Below are 18,851 nucleotides of genomic sequence, written 5' to 3' on the forward strand. Positions count from 1 at the left end.
AATTTTGTCTCTCTTGAGTCATCATTGAGTGCGAAAGAGGGCAAACAAGGATGGTTTTGAGGTATTGAATTTGGGCAGCTGGATGGAAACACTTCTGGAGGGTTAGGGGTGTGTGTGTGTGTGTGTGTGTGTGTGTGTGTGCGCGTGCGCGCTCCATGTGTATGAAAGACAGAGAGAAAAAAAAAAGAGAGAACGATTGGGAGTTTGGATTTTAGACATGTTAAGTTTGAGATGCTTGTTCAGTATCCAAATGGAAATGTCCAGTGGGCAGTTGGAAGTCTGGAATTATGGGGTAGGTCTTCAGCATCTCTATAGCATTTATAACCATGAGACTTGCTGCTATCTCCAAAGGACTAACTATAGGCAGAGAAATGAGGTCTATGGTTTGAAATCCAAGATCTTCCAATATTAAGAAGTGAGAGGAATGAGGGAGAGGATGAGGATGAATCAGCTGAGAGACTGAGAAGGAGTGATCAGTCAGATGGAAGGAAAGTAAGATTGAAGTTAAGTGAAGGAAGCCTTTGAAAGAGGGGAGAGGATCCACTGTGTCAAATGCTGCTGCTAAGCTAAGCACGTCGAAGACTGGGAGCTGATGGATTTGGCATCCTGGGGCCAGTAGTGACGTTGATGAGAGCAGGTTTGGTGGAGCAGTGGGAATAAAAGCCTTGTGGTGGCGAATGCAAGAGAGACTAGAAACAGGGAGTATAAATGGGCAACCACCCTGACTGTGACTTAGTCGCTCAGTTGTGTCCAATTCTTGTGAGCCCATGGACTGTAGCCTGCAAGGCTCCTCTGTCCATGGGATTTTCCAGGCAAGAATACTGGAGTGGGTTGCCATTCCCTTCTCCAGAGGAACCTCCCCAGAGTCCAGGAGATACCTATTATCTCAGGCTAAGTGATGCTTTTCATTTTGAAAATGTTCTAATCATATGTGAATTCTAACTATATAAAAGGAAAGTAAGGAAAAATGTTAATTCTAACTATACAGAAGTAAAGTAAGTTATGTTAATTCTAATGTTAATTCTAACTATATAGAAAACTCTTTCAAGGCTTGCTGGAAACCATAGCTGGAGGAACTATAGTCAAGGAAGATTTTTTTTATTAAACATAGGAAATGATACAGAGTATTTGCTGATGAAAAGGATCCAGTATGGGAGCCTAAATTGGTGATACAGGACATGAAGGGGAGAATTTTGAGAACAATGTCTTTGAAAAGGCAGGAAGGATAGACTATGGTTTGGCCTTGGACAGGAGCACAGTCCTTTGCAGTGGGTGTTCGTTCTATTAAATTACAGGAGGTCAGGTTGTAATGGGAGAGAAGGCAAAATGCAGTTAAATTTCTCACTTTGTATTTTGCCATTGATTAGTTTGGTTCTCCACATTGTGAGCCTCTTAAGAGAAGTAAGAGTAAATGCTTTGTTTACTTTGTGGCAGAAATTTTTATTGTTATATTTCTACTCTCTAGTTCAATGCCTGGCACACAGCAGATATGCGATCAATGTTTAAATGAACAAATGAAGACACTGTACTAAAGATGGGTATGCTTCTCACTTAAATTGGATCATTTCCATCAAATCTTGACAACTAGATTAATTTAATTGTGCATCGCTTGTCTGGGCCTATAGATAGCTTGACTGACTGGTAGAGTTGACTGATAGGAATGGCCATGTTTCTACTAAAATCAATGATGTTTCTTAGGAGTAAAATTAATGACCTTTTGCTGCATTATTTTGCAATGGTCCTGGTTATGGTTTGCATATGAATTTACTATTTACTTCACCTTGAACCTTCTGAAAACTATCTATTCTCCTCAGTATCCACCTGGCACTTAGAGTTTACCATTCATTGGGCATGTATCCTTACCTGTTACTTTAGTTAATTTACATGTGAATAGGAAGGTCTTTGAGAATGGGAATTCCACCTTTATTGCTTTTTGTTCTCAGTAATGCTTTGAACCGTCTCTAATTATAGAACCTGTCTTTTTCATCACTAAGTTAAAAAGGCTTAGTCCAGGCCCAGGTGCAAAACAGGTGCCAAATAAATATTGAGGGAACGAATGCAGGCATGACTGATTCTCGTCTGTGGTGTGTGCTGTCATGCACAGGCCAGGCCTCCTTTCCGTCTGGGGTGCTTATCCCCCAGCTCTCGCTGTTCTGCTTCTAACAGCTCACATCTGAAGTCTTCTCCCAAGGACTATCCTTGAGCCACTGGAACTATGTCATCCAGATGCTCCGAAAGCAAACTCCCAGAATTTAATGCTTTCCCCTTGGGAACCAGCATCCAATGACTGAGGAGCAGGAATATGGGAGCTCTCTCGCTTCAAGGCAGCACAAACTTGCCAGTGCAATTTACAAGCCAGGACTCCCTGTAGGGTTAGGCCGAGGCCAGGACTTCACTTGAAATTGCGCCCTTGCTTGGCTTTGAATGCTTTCTTATATTGCTTCCCTTGCTCCCTTGTAGGTTTGCCCTTGAGGACACTTCCTTCATAAATCACCTGCACAGTCATGTTTTCCTTAGGACCTGCTTTTGGGGAACTCAAGGCCTTCCATGTTTATAAGCAGTTGATGTCAAGGGTAGCAGATCACGACCTCTGTCTCTCTGAGTGTCAGGTTCTGCTGTTGCAGATGGTGTCTCCTGATAGTTTGTGGTTTCATCCTCCTGCCAACCAAAACTGCAGGTGACTGCAAACAACATTTGATATTTCATTTGACTGTCAGGTGAGAAGGCATTTCACAATTTCAGTAAATAATAGTCATTGAATTTGGTAAGTATATTGTTGAATTATAGATCTTTCTAGCAAAGTCAGAATGTATTTTTCTTGACATTTTGCTCTTTTTGATTACATACATCTCTGTTCTCTTTCCTGAAGCAAGAATAATAAAGAGTTAATTGTAAAATCAATTTTTATATGATTGAGTACAGCTTTCTTTTGTCTTCCTGTTGTATATAAATATCCATTTCCCCATACAGAGTCATCTATTTACGTTTTTAGTGATTTGCAAAGACCTTTTATCTGTAAAATGGGATTGGAAGTAATGTGTTTTAGGACTGAAAAGTACTTTAGCAACCAGCTGGTGGCCAATGCCTTCATTTTATAAAGGAGAACTTTTGAGACTGGAAGAGGTTAAGTAATTTGTTCAATATCACACAGCTTAGTTAGCAGCAGAGTAGGAATAAAACCCAACTCCTGGGCTGCAGGGCTCTCCACTGCTCCTCAAAGCACATATTTCTTATTCATAGGATTGATATGAGGATTAGGGACCACATCTGTGAAAAATAGATTTAGCCTTTGGAAAGAAAGATGCTGGATAGCTTTATGAAAGCTTTAAGAAAACTAATCTCATTTTAACCTTTTCTGTACAGTTGTTAGTTTTGTTCAGTTTTATGTTATTTGCCTCAGGCTCCTTTTGGCCAAGGACTAGATAATACGCAATGCTTGATTTGAAAATCAATATTAAGTATCTGGATTGTGTTAGAAATATGAATTATTTCAGCTGGTTTTGAAGCCTGGGAGCAGTTGCCTTCCTCAAGACAGCCTTCCAGAATGGCAATCATTTGTGTACAAGAAGAGTTTTCTATTCCTGCTTTGCATATTGAGAATAAGGACAGTTGGATAGTTGGTTCCAAAGAAAAGTAGAAGCATAAATTAGTTTTTTGTTCAGCCTGGTAATACTTCCAAAGCTTGTTGCAGTATATCTTTAACAAACCATGAATTTTCTCTCCTGCCGAGTCACCACATCCTGCCTGCTTTCAGCATAGTCAGGGAACCGTTATACTAATCCACCATACCTTCCTATCTCTAGCAAGCACATGTAAGTGATAACTTTGAATATTTATTTTGATGCAAGGTGTATAAATCTTCTCTGTGTCAACTTGTAAAGCTGGGAAATTGTGACTTGCTCAACGTGGTTACTTCAATTGTTTAAGTTTGGTTCTTTCAGTCCCAGCGTGCTTTGATATATGAACAAGAATGCTGTTTAATTTTTGTAGTATTTGAAGTGATTTGTGTAGATTCATACATACAGGGAAGATAAAATTCGAGTATCAAAAGGCTAAAGTAATTTTTATATATATTTTAAATTAGGTACGCTTGTATGCAAGACCCGATGCTATCAGAAGAGGATCCGGGGACTATGCGCTCCATATAGCAAAGAGATTAATAGAATTTTATGAAGACTACTTTAATGTGCCCTATTCCTTGCCAAAACTAGGTAAGAATTTTCTTGCTTATTGTGTTGGAAGGACTCCTTGAAAGTGGAATTTCTTATTCGTGCATGTATCTGAAACATTCCAAGGGTTTTATTTTTAGAGAAGATGAGAACAGAAAATAGTTTCTTCTGAAGAGGTAAAATAAAATTTAGTGTTTCTCATGGGAATTAAGAAAGGCATTATGGAACTTTAAGCTTCCAAAAGATAACCCAAATAGCTAATTTGTTGAATAAGTACTATGGAAGGATGCTTGCCAACATCTCATTTAATCCTTGTAACTACTCTGAGGGTAGGTACTGTTAGAATACTTTCCACATAAGGGAATTGAGACTTGGGAGTCTCAATTCACTCAGACAGCCAATAGAAAAGGAGTTGGGATTTCAAGCTAGGTCTTGATGATTCCCAGAACTATTCAGTGTTTTACACTAAGAAGGCACTCGTTGATTGGTTTCTGTTTCCTAATTCTCAGATGTCAGACTTGAATTTACTGGTTATTCCTTAGATTATTTTTATTCAGTCAGTCATATTTTGAGTCCACAGTTATAGTAAGTAGAATAAAAGCAAGAGATGAGGAAAATTGCAATGATGGAGATTGTATTCACATGTCTTTCTTTTACAAAGAGAGTAAGTTCAATAATTATTTGTTATATGAATAAATGAATGAATTTTGTTGTCCTAATTTGAATGAAACTGCTGCTTTTGCAGGGGGTGAACTATGATGTTCCAGGAAGTTAGAAAGGGTGTAATATATATATATATATATATATATATATATATATATATATATATATATCTCATTTCAGTTCAGTTGCTCAGTCATATCTGACTCTTTGCGACTCGATGAATTGCAGCATGCCAGGGCTCCCTGTCCGTCACATATATATCTCCTATATCCATTAGAAATGCTGAAGTGATTTTTGCTTCTCAGAAAACCTGTTTTGAAATATTACATCGCCACAGTTTGTTGTTCCCCATCCATTATCCTTCTCAGGAACATTGTTAATCAACATCTACATACGAGTTATCACTTACTGACAAAAATAAAGTACTTACCTGATCAAAAGTATTAACATTTGAATCACAAGTTCTTCTCTCTCTCTGGAGATGGGCCTATTTCACTAAAGTAACTGCCTGCTGTGTAGTGGTCTTACCATCAGAGATTCAGAAAATAGAATAATTGATGTTGTCAATGAGTGCAGCATACAGTGTTAATGAGTGATGGTACAAAATTCTGAGGTCTTTTGAAACATGTAACCTTACAATCCCTAAGCTTTTCTTTCAAATTTCTAAACAAATTTTTATTTCAAATAAGATCTGTGTTTTGTTTTGCTCTGCCTTCTTTATTCTCCCCTCAATATCAACTCCCCTGTCAGGATCTGTTGTACTGAAATCTCCCTGGTGGGCACCCAAGGCAGAAAGGAAGAGCTGACCCCATTTGCACGGGGCGACACTGTTCTTCTCCTCGAGGTAAAGCAGTCTGGGGACGCCCCAGCCTGACCCTGATGTAAAATCCACCAGTGCTTGTGCTGAACATTCAGCAAGAGAGATAAAATGTGGATCTTTGTCCTCTTCAGACCGGTAATCAGTAGAGGAGCTCAATGGGTAACTTCGGGGGGTTCCCTGTAACTGGCTGCTTGCAGCAGGAAGCATTCTGTTCCTCTCTTTCACTCACAATTGAACTATGTGGGCTTTCATCCATAGAAAAGAGCTGTGTTCACTTTACTATTACTTGGTAAGTTACCTTATGGCATATATAATTGAATGATTTGACTTACCCCAGCACACTCCTTTTTATGTATCTAGGGGAATTTCCATAGCCCCTGCAGTTTGTACATTTTCTCTTAAAGCTCTACTTTTTAAATATACCTGTGGATATTTAGAGCTACATATTAATAGATTTGTAAGTATGCTTTCCAAATACTCCCTACATAAAAGTTCTGAAGCACAGAAGCATTTGGACAAATCCTTACTTTTTATCCCCCTTGGAGAAGGAAATGACAGCCCATTCTAGTCCTCTTGTCTGGAGAATTCCATAGGCAAAGGAGCCTGGCAGGCTACAGTCCATAGCGTCATACAGAGTCAGACAGGACTAAAGCCACCAAGCAGCAGCAGCAGCAGCAGCAGCAGCGTAGCATATCAAATGAAGATAAGTGCCAATTAAAATAAAGCAAGGGCTTCCCTGGCTGTCCAGTGGTTGGGAGTCCACTTTGCAATGCAGGGGATATGGGTTTGATCCCTGGTCTACGGTGATCCCACATGCTATGGGGCAACTAAGCCACGTGCGCCAACTACTGAGCCTGCACTTCAGCGCCCTCTAGCCACGGCTACTGAGATGAGAAGCCGAAGTTCCTGAAGCCCACGCGCCCTGGAGCTGGTGCTCCACAGCGAGGGACGCCACCGCAGTGAGAAGCCCGTGCACGCACGTGGCGAGTAGATCCGGCTCACCACGACTAGAGAAAGCCTGCACACGGCAACGAAGACCCAGGCCAGCCAAAAGCAGACAAATAAAAAAGAGAGATAGAGTGTAGGGGTAGGAAGTGTGGGGAGTAGATGGGGCATGGAGAAAAGACTGAAGTTTTTAAACGGGGGATATTGAAAGCTTTATTGGGAAGCTGACTTTGGAGCAGAGAACTTGAGGGAGTAAAGGGGTAAGCCAAGGGGATATGGAGCAAGGACTCTAGCCAGAAGGAACACAGTGCCCAGATTTTGAGATGGGGACTTTCATGCATTTGAGGAATGGCAAAGAGGCAAGTATAACTGGAGGAGAGTGATTTAATGGGTTGAGAAATAGCAGATGATGTCAAGGAGTGATGAGTGGGTGACAGACGTAGGGCCAGCAGGCTGTGGTAAGGATTTTAGTTTAGTTTTTTTTTTTTTTTAAATAAGATGGAGATTTATTGTTCAGTTTTGAGCAGAAGTATTACATTATCTGGTTTCTGTTATAAAAGTGTATTCACTAGGTTGAATACACTGTAGGGCAATGGTCCTCCACCGAGGGTGATTCTCTCCCTCAGAGGCACTTGGTAACATCTGAAGACATTTTTGTTTCTCATAACTCAAGAGGGACTGTTGGAGTACTACTGGCATTTAGTGGGTAGAGACTAGCGGTGCTGCTAAATGTCCCACACGTGACATTTAGTGCGCGTGACAGTCTCCCACACCAAGAGCTATTAATGATGGCTGAGATGGAAAGACCTGTTGTAGGGAGAAAGGACAGAGACATGAAAACCAGCTAAGAGGCTATGGCAAAATGCAGGCACAGTATGATAGTTGCTTGGACTGGGATCTTAAGAGTGAGATAGAAGTGGTCCAATTCTAGGCATATCTTGGAAGGAGAGACAGTGATGAGCCAGATGTGAGATCTGAGGGAAAGAGAGGTACTGTGAGTGATTCCAAGATTTTGTGCCTTATAACTAGAAGGATGGAATTGTCATTTACTGAGAAAGGATTGTGGAAAGAGATCATTTTAAACATTTAAGTGGCAGCTTGATGTTTCTAGGAAATTCAAGTAGACAGTTGAATTTATGAATATGGAAATTGGTTGAGGAATCCAGCTAGAGACATGCATTTGCCAGTGTGTTATGATGGATAAAACTATGAGGCTGGATGGGGTCACCAAGGCTGTGAGAGCAGGTAGAAAGAGAATAGGAGCAAGGAAGGACTGACCTGATGTTTAGACGTTAAATTTGGAGCTTGAGTAGGGCTCTGGGGAGGAAGCAACTGATTAAGACACTAAAGAAACAGGTATATGAGATGTTTGCAGGCATCTAGTGAAGACAGATGAGGACTGAGAATGGATCATACCCTGAGGCTGCCGTGTGAAAGTAACCAGTGACCTTGGCAGGACTGGTTTTAGATCAGAGCCTGATGGGTGTGTTCAAGAGCAAATAGGGGCGCCCTGGGAAGAGGATGCAGAAACTAGAGACTGAGTGCAGATCACAGACCAGCATTTCTGAAAATTCCCCATGGAAGAGTTCTAATGGACAAAGAAATATTTGTGTTTTAAAAATGCTCACCTCTTGATAAGCACTGTTTCTGTGAACAGATCACTTCCTCACCCCATATGTTGTTCCTGTCCCAAGCTACATCAAGGAGAACGTGCCTCTTTCTTTGATTTGCATTAAAAAACATGGAGAGGAAACACACGGATAAGAGCACTCTCCACCAGCTGACCTGACCCTACTGAAGGTTTGCAGAGATGTGTGTAAATGTGAATGTCAGGGTGTTAGACATTGCAGAATCTCAAAACAAACCTTTAAAACCTAATACTGAATCCTTCTTTTCTTAACAATATCACTTTGCTGTTCTGTCATAAACTCAGCAATGTCTTCTCTCTTCCCCAATTCTTGTTCATTTCTAATGCTGAACAGTTTACGCTTCTCTGCCACTGTATCATCTCATATTAGCTCATCTCTAAGGATTTAAGTTTCACTACAAGTAATTTCTCAGAGTAGTTCCCCAAAAGAAATTCTGATGCTTGCCGCTAGAACAAGATTGATTCTCCTCGTTGCGTAACAATATTCCTGTAACATTTTAAAAGCCCAAATAGGCAGCCAGTGTGTGCTGTGTAAGAGTTTGTTTTTAAATCTATTAGATAACTGAAACTATATTAGGCATCCCTGCTGGCTCAGACAGTAAAGAATCTGCCTGTATTGCAGGAGACTTGGGTTCAATCCCTGGTCCAGAAAGATCCCTTGAAGAAGGAAATGGCTACCTGCTCTAGTGCCCTTGCCTGGAGAATATTCTTATTCACGGAGAATACCGTGGACAGAGGAGCCTGGTATACTAATCTAAGGAAACTTATACTGATACTATAGTATTTGTATAAAGTTTGTAGAGATTTTCTCTTCATTACTGCTAAGTTGTGATATAAGGTGTAGCGTCTACTTGATACAGTGAAACAAGACTTTCTATAGCTCTGTGCCCTATTTTCTCGAGAACTCTCTGAGGCATGGATTTTATTTTAAAAGATGGTTGTTGTAGACATATAAAGAATTAACTTATCTTTCCTGCTATCTTCAAAACAATTGAACATAACTACAAAAGCAAATGGGCTTATGTTTATTAAGTGTGGGCCGTGCTTAAAGGCTTTGCACCTTTTAACCTGTTTAATCTTTACTACAGACTTTTGAGGCTGTTATTTTTCATTTTCTAGGTGACAAAATTTAGGCACTACATTACTATGTTCTTAAATCACACAGCAGGAAATAGTGGATTTGTAATCCAAAACCATGTTTAATTCCAGAATCTTAAGAATCTGGTGAAACAGATTCCCAAAATTTTGAGAATTCAGAAATTAAAATCTAAGTCAAGTAATTTGATTGCTAGAGGAATAATGGAATAGCTATTTTTGTCAATTTCATGTTCATGTTAAAAAGTGATATGTGGTTCTTATAGAAAATTTGTTTAAAAAAGAGGCATGACTTACAGTTTCTTTACCAGAAGATGTGTATTTTAAATGTTTTTGTCATGATGGACTTTTTAAAAGTCAATTAGATGGCAGATAAAGTGACTCAGATTTCTATTGGAATATTTTGTTATTCATCCTATTAAATTTCCATTAATTATGGAAGTAGTTTTCAGTTTTCTTTGCTGTTACTGTATAGTTTGTAAACCAGTACATTCTATAAAGGAGTTTGTTTGATTATTTCTTTTAAGGACAACATGCTTTAATGAAGAAGATATTACTTTCCCGGCACACTGCTATACTTGTAGAGGAAGCATAGTTATTTTGTAAGAAGAATTTCTGGCTTCAGGGAGGTTGTGGTTTTATTAAGGAGAGAATATGATATTTACAGGAATGAATGGATTAGAGACTCACACTATATGGAATATAATTAAGCTCCAAAATTTTGTAGGGCAAAAATGTAGAACCATGTAGTTAAGGCTGCGGGATCATTGCAATGCTGTAGGCATGGAATGCACATAAAAAAGAAGCTTCATCTTTACTGGAGTCCTGAAAAAAGAAGCAACTTTAGTCAGAGGTGGAGAAGAAAGGGGAGAAGTCATTTTGAGAACTGTGTGGTAGGGAAAGCCATGAAGTCTGTTTTTCTATAATGGAATAGAGAAGCTATTGGATAACTTACATTATTGAACTTCATGAATAAGAAAGGTTAGCTTTAATGACTGAGTTTTGTTTAAGCTATAACAGGTACAGCCATTTCTTTATCGTGGTGTTGATGATGGAGGTGGTGGTGATGGTGATGAGGATCAGGATTTGCTATTTGTGAGCAGTAAAACTTTGGAGTTTTTTCCTTCATAAAATATTTGTCTTGACTGCTATAGATTTCATTGTCTGTGATTATATATCTTTTTTCTTTAAGTAGTGGGTACATTTGAGGTGACAGTCATTTAATACTATTCTCATTTTAATGTATCAATTCATCTCATACTTGAGTTATCATAAGAGATATAATCTTTAAAATTGTGACTTTTCTTACCTTCTTTTTGATTAGGTAAATATTGAGTAGTATATATATGTTTCATTGACAGCTTCAAGTAATACTACTTTTTAAAATAAAATCTCTAGAAGCTCTTTTTGTTGGTTTATATTTATTTTTAATTGGAGGATAGTTACTTTATAATGTTGTGTTGGTTTCCGCTGTACAGCAATGTGAATCAGCTGTAAGTATACCCATATTCCCTCCCTCTTAAGCCTCCACCCCCTCATCCCTCACCCCCTCCCCTATCCCGCCCCCAAACCTGCCCCTCTAAGTCATCACAGAACACCCAGGTGAGCGCTCTGTGTTGTCCAGTAACTTCCCACTAGCTATCTATTCTGCACATGGTCTTTATATAGTTTGATCTAATTATGTATAATGTCTGTTCACTCCCAAAATGTTTTCTTCAATCAGGATTCCTAAAAATATTTGAATATACACTGGAGCTATTTAATGGTAAGGTTTCTTGACGGGAACTAACATAAAAGTCTCTCTGTGGGTTAACATTACTAGTGCATTTTTTCGGGAATCAGATGAGGCAGTTCTTTGCCTTCTAGTTTACCAAGTGCTGTAGAGAAGTGAGTTTCTTCAAATGACTATCCTTTTCCTTCCTCTTAGGAATCATATAAATATGCTCTCCCATTTATGAAGGTAATTTATTTCTGAGAAACCTTTCACGTGGTGATTTTCTCATCAACCCAAAGAGCAGTTATCATGCCTTTTAATGGAAAATATTTTTTATATGTTGCTAACCTTCATTCTGACAACCATTTGTGCTGAAACAACACCAAACCCTATTAAAATGGACACAGTTACTTCAATATTTAACAATTATTTTAACACAGTTTAACAAGGCATTTTCCCCTTCATTAATTATTCTATAATATGGCCATTTAGCCATTCTTGTTAAGCTGTTTTGCAGCTATTACGTGCTATACACGTCTAAGATTGTACTAGCAAGCAAACCATATATACGATGCTCAGTGTTTATGATATTCAATTACTAATGCAAAATAGAAATAAACAAATCAATGAAAACTGCATTTTAGTGGGAATGATGCATGAGATTGTTACTGCTATAAACTAGCAAACTACAAGTACGCTAGATGGAGTGCAACACAAACCAGCTATAGAACTGAATTAACTAATTAAGTCAACAAGCATTTATTGAGTAGTTACTATGTGTGTTGTACTCAGCAATGGATTTTAAATGGCCTCTTCCGTTAGAAGCTTACAGTCTAGTGGAAGAGAAGTTTTTCATTATTTAGCTAGTTTGCAATATTGTGACATGTTCAATTTGTTTAACACCCACCTCCCTCCTTCCCTAGTTTTAAAAATTTCAGAGCTTCACAATTTTGGATTTACTCCTAAGTATAAGTTTTCACTAATTTAATTAAGGTTTTTGTGAAAGAATTTTTATCCTGAAAACAAATGCAAGTTTAGAAAGTGTTTAACTTAATCAGAACTTAGTTATAGAGGCCTCTGAAGCATTATTTTATATATTACAGCAGAAGTAGTTGGGCCTTTCAGTTATGCTCTTAAACTAGGAAATAACTTTCAAAAAATTGGTTGGATCTTCTTTGCTGTGTCAGGGCCCTCTCTAGTTGCCGTGAGCAAGGCCTGCTCTTCACTGTGATACAGGTTTAAGGTTTAGTTGCTCAGTTGTGTCCGGCTCTTGTGAGCCCATGGCTACAGCCGGCCAGGCTTCCCTGCCCATGGGATTCACCAGGCGAGAACACTGGAGTGGGCTGCCGTTTCCTTCTCCATCATTGGGATGTAAGGGCTTCTCATTGTGGCGGCTTCTCTTGCGGCAGAGTGCAGACTCTAAGCACGCAGGCTTCGATAGCTGGGGTACACAGGCTTAGTTGTCTCATGGCATATGAGGTCTTCCTGGACCAGGGATCGAACCTGTATCTCTTGCACTGCAAGGTGGATTCTTAACCACTGGACCACCAGAGAGGTCCCAGGAAATACCTTCTTTCAGCATCTTCTCGTGTCATTCATCATTGCACCAGCCTTGTGCCGTGTGGTCGGCTTTCTTTCCTGGTAATGTGGCTGGTGCTGGTCCAGTCGTGGGCGCCTTCTCCTTTGGTGCACCTGGCCCCATCCTCTCTCATTTGCTCAAGGACATCCCTTCAGCAGTTCTCTCTTCTCCTTCCTGTATCTTCAGTTCTCCCGCTTTATTGGGTCTTTGCCCGTCAGCATTAAACCTAACCTAACCACACACATCCATACCCACTGCAGCTGCTACGCCATTTCTCTCCATTATTTTACAGCTAAACTGCTTGAAAGAGTTGTCCGTCTGTACTGACTCCAGTCTCTTGCTTTCTCTTGTCTCTTGGGTGCACTCTGAATCAGGCTTTTGCCCCCAAAACTGTATTAAAACTGCTCTTGTGAAGTTCAATAATGCTTCCACATTGCTACATCCAATGGGCAATTCTCAGTCTTCATCTTGAGCTGTCAACAGTATCGACACAGTTGCTCTCTCCAAATCCTTGAAACACATTTTTCATTTGTCTTTCAAGGCAATGCATTTTCCTGTTTGAGGGCTTTGTTTGTTCTCACCGGACATTCTTTCAAAGTCTAATTTATTCTCCTCTTCCCCTCTCTAGCTGTTCAATACTGAAGTGCCCAGGACTCCGGTTTTGCCTCTCTTCTCTTTGATACCTGCCTTGGTGGTGAATTCATCCAGCCTCATGGCTTAAATGCCATTTGCTGATACTGGATTCCCAAATTTATATTTCCAGCCTGGTTCTTGCTCCTTAACTCCAAACTTGTACATCCTACTGGCTATTTGATATCTACATTTGGATGTCTAATGAATATGTCAAATTAACATGCTCAAATTTATCTTCAGATCCTAAACCACAATCTTCTTCCCTTCATAATCTTCCCTGTCTCAGTAAAGGAGAGCTTCATCCCTTCAAAAGTTGTTCAGATAAAAAAAGAAATCCTTGGATTTAGTGTCTTTTTCTTGCATGTTACACATCTAAGCCATCAATAAACTCTTTTGACCCCACAATCTAAATGTGTTTGGAGTCTGATCACTTCTTCACGTTTCCATAGCTACTGTTCTCATTCTTGCCTAGCTCAACAGTTCAGCGTCATTGAACTGTGAAGTTAAAGTGGTCTGAGAAGATGAGATGCTTGAATTTACCCAGGTTTGGGGAAGGATATTGAACTTACCTGGTGATGTTGCACTCCTGCTCAAACATTCCAATGGATTCCCATTAAAATATCATATATTAACACATTTGTGGACTCTAGAAAAATGGTATGGATGAACCTGGTTCCACTGCAGAGATGGAGCTGTGGCTGGAACTGTAGAGATGCTGATGTAGAGAATAGCATGTGGACACATAGGGGAAGGGGATGGTCAGGATGAATTGGGACATTAGATTTGACATGAATACACCACCATGTGTGAAATAGGTAGCTAGTGGGAACCTGTGGTATATCATAGGGAGCTCAGCTTGGTGCTCTGTGATTGCCTAGTGGGGTGGGAGGCCCAAGAGGGAGGGGATATATGTGTACATACACTGATTCACCTCGTTGTACAACAGAAACTAACAAAACATTGTAGAGCAATTATGTGGTGGTTTAGTCATTAAGTTGTGTCTGACTCTTGCAACCCCATGGACTGTAGCCTGCCAGGCTCCTCTGTCCATGGGATTCTCCAGGCAAGAATCAGTTATACTCCAATTAAGAAAACCGATATCTTAAAAAATAGTAAAGTAATAGAATCCAGAATTCTTCCTTTTGCCTGCAAAACTCGTGAGGATCTGGCCTCTCCAACGTCATCGCCTGCTTGTCTCCTGCTCAGTCTCTATCTCAGCGGCAGTGCCATCCTTGTCTTTTCTCCAGCATACCAAGTGTGCTCTAGCCTTGGATATTCAAATTCATTCTTCCATCATCCCGGAATAGATATGTACACGGCTGAAATATCACCATTTCCAGTGAGGCCGTCTTTGATCCTGCTGCTAAATCACAGCCTTGCTGATCACTCCCCATGTCTTTTTGCTGGTTTACTTTTCTCCAGAGCGCTTATAATTACTTCCCCAACATGTGTTTTCTCTGTGTCTTCTCTTATTATTTGCCTCCGAGCTGCCTCTCCTCCTCTGCCTCATGTTAATGTTCTGTGAGAATAGACATTTTGGTCTCTTTGCTGCTTTGTCCTTTCTGCCTAGAACAGTGGCAAACCCAAGGTAAGTGATCAACCAACTATTGTTGAATGAGCAAGTAATCTCCAACTTCTTCCTCTGAACACTGTCTTCCCCACAATAGAAAGCAGAAATAGGCAAATCTTTGACGACTTTGTGAATGAATAAAATAGGATTTTTAAAAAATAAACAAAGAAATAGTGATGATGTGGTCTTCCCAGGTAGCTCAGTGATAAAGAATCTGCCTCCCAATACAGAGATGTGGGTTTGACCTCTGAGCTGGGAAGATCCTCTGGAGAAGGAAATGGCAACCCACTTCAGTATTCTTGCTCGCAAAATCCTGTGGACTGGGGAGCCTAGAAGGCTTTAGTCCGTGGAGCTGCAAACGAGTCATACATGACTTAGTGACCAAATAACAACAACAGCTAAACTACCAAGGAACTCTTTTCTTGTTTGTTTTTTGGCAAATGTGGATGAAAGAGGTGAAAGATGAATTAGTTGTAGTTGAACCACTGTCTCATTAGGGTTTATGTATTGGAAATTGTTGGTGAAAAATGGGTGAGTTGATAACTAGAAGTATTGAGGTTTTGGTTCATTATCTTGGCAGTTCTAGACTGAGGCTATTAAGAGGCTATACTTTGCAGCTGGGATGATTTTGCAACCTGAAAATGAAATAAGCATCATTGTCTATTGACTCTTTTTCTCCTTGTTCTTTGAAATGAAAACAACATTGTTTCATGTATTTGATGACATTTGTGAATATCTCTTGTATACTAGACACTGTTCTGTTAGATACGGAAGAATACACAGGTCATCACAGAGACAGCAATCCCCATCCTCACTGGGCTTACATTTTAATAGGAGAGAGAAACAAACAAACAATAAACTAGATAATGTTAGAAATTAATAACTACTTTAGAGACCATCATGTAGAGAAGTAAGTGTTGGAAATGTTGGCTGGGGGAGGGTTGCAGTTTTAAAAAGGTGGGATAGTCAGGGAATGCCTTGCTGAAATGGAGACACCGGATTCAAAATCCTAAAGAGTACACAAACTCTAAGGAAGAGGTGATCTGACTTGTTGAAGAACCAGTATGCCTGATGCAGAGTGAGTGAGACTGTCAGGGGAGATGAAGTCTGAGAGCTAGCTAGGCCACGTGGTGAAGTCCTGTTGGTTAGCCATTGAATGACATGCACTTTTATTTTGAGCAAAGGCATTTCTTTAGAGGCTCAGGCTACCATAACAAACTACCATAAACTGGGTGGCTTACACAACAGAAATTTATTTTCTCATAGTTCTGCAGGCTGGAAATCTGAGATCAGGGTGCCAGTATGATTGAGTTTCGGCGAGAGCTGTCTTCCTGGTTTGCAGGCACCCACCTGCCTTCTGTGTCTTCACGTGGCATGAGTGTGTACTGAGTCGCTTCATACTCTTTGCGACCGTATGGATGGTAGCCCACTAGGCTCCTCTGTCCATGGGATTCTCCAGGCAAGGACACTGGAGTGGGTTGCCATTCCCTTCTCCAGGGGATCTTCCTGACTCAGAGATCGAACCACATCTCCAGCAACTCCTGCATTGCAGGTGGATTCTTTACTGCTGAGCCACTGGGTGAGTCCTTTCATTTGGCAGAGAGAGACAAAGCAAGCTCTGGTGATTATTCTGATGAGAGCGCTAATCCCATCATGAGGACCCATTCTTTTAACCTTCTAAGCCTGACGATCTTCCTCCAGAAGGCCCCATCTCCAAAGACCATCACATAGGGAGTTAGGGCTTCAGTGTCTGAATTTTGGCAGATATAATTCAGTCCGTAGCAGACATGATCTGCCATAACTTACATTTTAAGGGCTCACACTGGCTGTCTCGTAAGGAATAGATAGGTGGGAGGAGGGGAGCCACGCACAAGCAGAGAGAAGCAATTATGTTAATCCAGGAAATAATATACTATATTGAACCAGCGTCATAGAAGTGAAGGTGGTGAGATTTGGGCAGATTCTGAATATTTTGAAGGAAGGAGAGATAGAGTTTACTGCTTTATGGTAGGCCTTCAAGTAAAGCTTTGATGTCAGTTTCTCCCAACTACAGTTTAGAAAATTATGACAAGGTTGAAAAACTATGAGCTTTCTCTCATCCCAGACAACCCCAAAGTGGCTTATTTTTTCTGTGTATCTACAGTGAAAAGGAGCAGTCTTTTTGTGGTTCCTTTACTTTTCTTGCTCATTTGCAATTAAATAGCAAGATAACTAGTATTTTCTATGTTTTCTAGATGGAACAGCTGTATTTAGAACAAAATAATGGTTGTAATAATCCTCTTCTGAGAGTGAGTTGCTTCCTTCACTGGCTATTGGTCAATCTGGAATTAATTATAGCCAAATTGCAATCCAAAGCCCTAAAGAAAGGGAGGAGCATTTCATTAAAGTCTAGGCGGGAAATTGCTGCCTATTCCTGGGGACGCACTGGCAGTCGGGCAGTTTTAAAAGAAAGGTGACAATCGCTGTAAAACTTGAGAGCTAAAATAGCTTAGCTATTTAAATCAGGTTTTTCCAAATAGCTTCACTTCAAGAAGCTGAGACTGAGGGATAGTTATGTAAATTAGGGTTAAGTATCTAAAAGTCAATTAAGGCACGAGGCTCTGAGGAAAGAGTCAAAATGGTTTTTTTTTTTTTTCCCTTTGTCCCTGTGTAATTGCGACAGTATCCTTTATCTAATTCAGAACTTTTCACGTTTCCACTGTAAAGATTTGCAGTGATTATTTATTGATTTATTATTGTTTCTAAGGTTTAGGCATTCTAAGTGATAATCATAATCAGGGCATCACTTTGCCTTTGGCATTAAGGTCTTTTGATCTTATCAGATAAGAAAATGTAGTAAACCTATGTGTGTCTGTGTGTGTGTCTGTGTGAGTGTGTGTTGGTCGCTCAGACGTGTTTGACTCTATGACCCCGTGGACTGTAGCCCTCCAGGCTCCTCTGTCCGTGGAATTCTCCAGTCAAGAATACTGGAGTGGGTAGCCATTTCCTTCGCCAGGGAATCTTCCCCGATTAAACCCAGGGGTCTCCTGCATTGCGGGCAGATTCTTTACCATCTGCGCCACCAGGGAAGCCTAAAACCATAGAATGTTCCTTACGGTTTTGTAGGGTGAGCACAGGTGCGCTGCTGTGACCCGAGTGAGGTATACATATTTCGTTTACTCTCTTTTTCAAATATAGGAGATGGATCCTCAGTAAACTGTATAAAATTCAACTTTGCTGTATATGAAGAGATTACAACAAGCAAAAATATGTTAGAAAAAAATTAGCTAATATAGAAGTGATATAATTATTTGAGAATGAAGTGTTACCATAAAATCAGCTATTTTTACAGGTTTACGTTATGACTTTATCTACTGTGACACTACAGGGATCTAGGTTTGAGACTAAAACTTTTAGAAAGATTTCAAATGGAAAGTGGACTACTGGCCCATCTTCTAGCTTAAAATTTTCACTCCTGCTTTCGAGAATTTTGATACCTCTGCTGTGGTCTTTGAAATGTAAAAGACTGAAGTGTGAAACAGACCTTAGCCTGTAAGGGAGGTTGCAGTATACAAGCAGAGCAAGTCTAATATGGTTGTTGTAAATGAAGCCTTTTGGGCATTTTTAAGCTTTTAAAGAGTAATTTTGAAAGAGAGGGTGGGTCTCAAATGCCGTTTTTTCAGTTGGAAGAATTTTAATGGTTTATAACTTAGATTTATTCTTTATTGGCTTTGTTTTTTTCCTTATGGGTTTTACCTTCATATGGGAAATAATTCATGAATGACCTAGAATGTGTCTCCAATAGTATAAAATAGACTGGTTTTTAGCTTTTAAATTGTTTAGCAATTCTTTTTATTTTACAGACTGAAAAATATTCACTAAACTGTAAAATAATTGTTAAGTTGATAATGTCTGTGATCATTTAGCTTTTAAGTACGTTGAGATATAGCCTATCTATTTTTATTAATATTAATAAAGTCATGGTATGAAACTTGATGAGCTAAATTTCTCTAGTGGACAAAACCAGTACTCCATG

At 39.8% G+C, this 18,851-nt stretch overlaps 1 protein-coding gene across 1 annotated transcript in view; it reads left to right on the top strand.

Annotated features, from left to right (window-relative positions):
* Positions 1-18,851, top strand: part of TRHDE (thyrotropin releasing hormone degrading enzyme) — a 459,653-nt gene that overhangs the window by 140,082 nt on the left and 300,720 nt on the right. The window contains exon 3 of the mRNA XM_004007369.6: positions 4,085-4,211. Within this exon, the coding sequence (XP_004007418.3) occupies positions 4,085-4,211 (127 nt within the window). The remainder of the gene's footprint in view (positions 1-4,084; positions 4,212-18,851) is intronic.

The sequence above is a fragment of the Ovis aries genome, chromosome 3 (assembly GCF_016772045.2).
Source record: "Ovis aries strain OAR_USU_Benz2616 breed Rambouillet chromosome 3, ARS-UI_Ramb_v3.0, whole genome shotgun sequence".
Lineage (NCBI taxonomy): Eukaryota > Metazoa > Chordata > Mammalia > Artiodactyla > Bovidae > Ovis > Ovis aries.